The sequence below is a fragment of the Pinus tabuliformis genome, chromosome J (assembly GCF_031772625.1).
Source record: "Pinus tabuliformis cultivar Carrire ecotype Pingquan chromosome J, CPIR1, whole genome shotgun sequence".
NCBI classification, from domain to species: Eukaryota; Viridiplantae; Streptophyta; class Pinopsida; order Pinales; family Pinaceae; genus Pinus; species Pinus tabuliformis.
Window position 1 is genome coordinate 1,106,748,827 of NC_142295.1, and position 4,143 is coordinate 1,106,752,969.

The window sequence follows — 4,143 nt, forward strand, 5'->3', positions numbered from 1 at the left end:
CATTTTTACCAATAGTAGCAGATGGATAGAACATATTAGCATGTAATTTCAGTTTGCTCAGATAAGAATTTGCACACATTTTCGGCAGTTCAATAAAGGTCCAATAGTGATCTTGCCCAATGAAGTCACTGGTTAGAGATGCTGGTCTTGTTAAAGAAACAAATGGCGAGGTAGAATCACCGAGCGTCCGACTCGATATATTGGCTACATCACTGCCCTGGTATATGCTATAAAGGTTGCAAACTGGTCTCTCCATTCGACCCACATATGGAGACAATCGACGCTCAAGAGTCCCGGAGTCGCAGTGATAAGGTCACAGCTCCCGAGAAGAAAATTATTCTTTTTGCCCTCAGGCTTGCAATTCTGGAAAAGGCCGCCAGCGGGCTGGGAACCTTGGCCTTCGTCTGGGCCACTGTCGTACTCCTCGGAGGGTTCGCAGTAACTTTAAAAAAGGTCGATTTTCGGTTCGTGAGCATAATATTGTTGACAGAAGGCGCTCGCATGTTCAGACGAAGCAACGAGCTGGAAGTGCAACATGAGATGACGCTAATATCTTTGGCGACACTCAGAGACGACGCTAAATGGCTGAGTCGCAGGTTCTATGTTAATGGCACCAACTTTATCTTAAGACGAATCTGCAGGTGCTTTACACACAAGCAAACCCAGAGCCCGAAGATTAACATCCGGGAACAAACTTCTGCTGTCGAGAATCATGATTTATTAAAGAGAACTTGGTCTTCGTGTAGGATTCAATTGGTGCATTATACCGGGTGGCTCTCCATATCCCGAAACGCAAGCAAAATGCTTTTCTGGCTTCAATTGGTGTCGGCTTCGACATGCGTCATCTTGTCCCTTTATCGACTAGCCAGGCAAGACTTTGGCGTAGCTTCAGGTAGCGATACCAAGAATCGAAAATCGGCTCTCAATATTTTCTGCGGTCTGTCCCTAGCCGAAGCGCTTTTGTTCCTGATCGAGAAAGCCTACTGGCAATGGAAGATCATTGCAAACAAATTGCTGTCGCAGGTGAGCGCAGAATATGGGTTCACTGATTCGGAGCTCCCCACGTTTCGACGATTTTTCTATGATACATATTCGCAATGCATCAATGGAAGCATTTTCGATGGTTTGAAGATGGAATTTGTGTCATACAAGATGGAGCTGCTGCAGTCCAGCTGTTGTGATCGACAGCTGGCGGGGGCTCGAGTTCTGTCGGCGCTGGTGATTAAAGATCGGTTTGCAGAGGAGACTTTGAGGGCAATCGGAACCAAGCGAGATGTGGTGGAGAGGCTGGTCGAGATGCTGAATTGGAAGAACCATCACGAGCAGGAGATTCATAGAGCGGCTGCAGATATCATCTCCAAATTGGTCAAGAAAGATCGGAATCGCATTCGCGTGACGGCCATCGCTGGGGCCATGGAATCCATAGCGTCTTTGGTGTACGATAGCAAACAGATTGAAATCCATTCGAGGCATTACGGGGATGCATACAATTACTCAGTTTTCAGTGCGCTGGGACTGCGGATACTGAAAAGTTTGCCCATCGAACACGACCACTGTGCTAAGATCGGAAGCAGCAGAGGGCTGCTTCCCAAAATCGTAAGACTCACCGAGTTAAATCCAAATGCGCCCGAATCCCAAATCAAGACGGCAAAGCACGCTCTGCAGCTCTTAAGAATGCTAGCAAGCAGTACAGGCTCGACAGGAAAGGCCTTAAGGAGAGGCATCTCAGAGATAGTCTTCGCCATAAGCAATCTAAGAGACATTCTTCATTACAGAGAAGTAACTACCCATGGTCTACAAATCCTTACCATCGACACATTGACGAGTCTTGCTCTCGAAGAAGAGGGCCGAGAAAGCATCGGCGGCACTGGCGGCGTTTTGCGTAGCCTCTTCTCTGCGTTTTACATGGAGAGGATTAATATTAATATTGCAGGAGGACCGGGCGATGATGAAACGAGGGAGGTCGTGAGCAAGGCAGGAGAAGCCCTGGCTCTGCTTTCACTGGAGAATAAGCAAAATTGCAGAAGAACGATGAGCCTTCAGCTGCGGAATCGCCTGAACTTGATCGCGAGCCTGATCTCTGTGCTGGACGACCCAATTCGGGGTTTTCATGCTGCGAGAATTCTTCGGAATCTGTGCGCATATTCAGACACAGAGTACGTTGAAATGAGGAAAATCACTGCGACGGCTGTGAAGGTAGAAGATGTATTCAATTAAATAGCATTTCTTTTAGAAATTACATCTCTGCACTGCAGTTCGATCTTACAACAGTTTCATCCGATGGATTAATTTCTTGTTATATTTTTTTTGTCAGGTTTTGAAGGTTGCGATGGTGAAACGAGGTGAGCATCAGGAAGCAGCAACAGTTCGATCTTACAACAGTTTCATCCGATGGATTAATTTCTTGTTATATTTTTTTTTGTCAAGTTTTGAAGGTTGTGATGGTGAAACGAGGTGAGCATCAGGAAGCAGCAATAGGACTTGCTGCTCAGATCTTCAAGTTCATAACTGTTGAATATGTAATTTAAACTGCGCATTTATAACTCCAAAACCGCCAGAACGAAACCATAAACAGTTTGAGGGATATCCGACCGCTTTCCAGCAGAAAGTGGTTTCCGTACACAAAATATAGTGCAGACGCGTGGGTCTCCCCATAAGTAAGCAACTCTGACTTATCGGGTGTTAATGTTGAGCAAGAATAAGCCTCCCGATATTCTCCTCCGCCGTCCGATGTGCTCCATCATTTTCCACCCTTGATTGATTCAAACTTGCATACGAACCTGCATCGAATTAATTACATAGCGTGGAGTAAAACTTAAATTTCGTTGACCATATTTTTAGGTAGATATTTATGTCTTTTTTAAGGCACTTAATGTTTCTTTTATGCTGGAGGTATGGGCGAGTCAATTATGTTTTAAAAAAATCTTTTTTATATGTTTCGTGAGTGTGTTCATTTTTGATATTACTAGCCCAGTGAAAAAAAGATGTGCTCTGTATTTTTTTTGGTTGTTGTATTGGTTGCACACGGGAGAGAGGTAGGCGCAGCAGCGAAAGAGCAGGGAGCAGGATGAAATTTTTATGAAGCAAGGAATTAATTTTGCACAGCAGTGCATAAAAGAAAAGTAGAGGAGCGCATTTGTTTTGTAAGCATGTGTAAATTTTTTTTAATGATGAATATGTATCAATGTAAAAGAGGATGAATATGTATCAATGATTTTTGTTTTAATGAATAGAAATCTTTTTATGGTGGTGCAATACTCTGTTCTCAGTCATTTTTTTTAAAAGCTTTCCTGTGCACAAAAGACCCTGTGGAGCAAAGGAAACAGAGCATTGTTTCTGTGTGTTGAGTTTCAGTTTTATTCGTGTGTTTTTGGGATTTTCTCAAAAAAATCCCCAACAATAACCAAATCGTATTTCAATCGTCTGCTGGAAAAATCCGGCGGTATAACAAGGAGTTCGCTGATTTGGGATCTTGTAAAGGTTTTGGGGAGGCACCCGCGTCCATCAAAGGAGGTTCCGAGTATTAGAAGATTTAGCATCGAACTTTTGATCGGTGTTATAGAGATGGACAGGGCAGCAATATTAAGCAGTTTGAGCATGGAAATGAGATCAGAATTGGAGGAAGCTCTCGAGGCGGTGATGGAGACGACGTCCGAGTTGGAGAGTTACAATACATTTTTCGGCAGTGTGGGAGTAAGGAGGCATCGTCTTCCTATATCATCCCTTGTACGGTCTGCCATGGACTTGCTTCGTGATTAATTTGTTTGGTGAGATATCATGGTCTACTTACAAAGGCTGACCAAGGTTTCATGGATTCGGTAGCTGAGGGTCATTGAAATTTTGTAAGCTGGCATAATGTAAGCGTAACTTTAGATGCTACTTAGAACGTGTTTTATTTCATTTTATTTTAATATTTAACCTAGATCTATCATGCACTTTGAAGTGTAAACCTTTTTTTGAGTATAGAATTTGATCAAAAGTTTGCACTTTGAGGGATTTGACCCCTCTTGGCGCATAATAGATACGGAGTTAGATAGATCTAGGTTGGTTTAGTTGAAGGTAACAATGACACATTTTTAGATTATCATTATTATGTATATGTTTGAGATAAACTTTATACTTTGAAATTTACATTATGTTTTA

The 4,143-nt window shown here is 42.9% G+C and overlaps 1 protein-coding gene across 1 annotated transcript; it reads left to right on the forward strand.

Moving 5' to 3' along the window:
• Positions 1–801: 801 nt before the first annotated feature.
• Positions 802–3,759, forward strand: LOC149230920 (uncharacterized). The gene is made up of 3 exons (XM_089376165.1): positions 802–2,196; positions 2,436–2,511; positions 3,407–3,759. Exons 1-3 carry the CDS (start codon positions 802–804, stop codon positions 3,757–3,759), a joined length of 1,824 nt encoding a protein of 607 aa, XP_089232291.1.
• Positions 3,760–4,143: the final 384 nt, after the last annotated feature.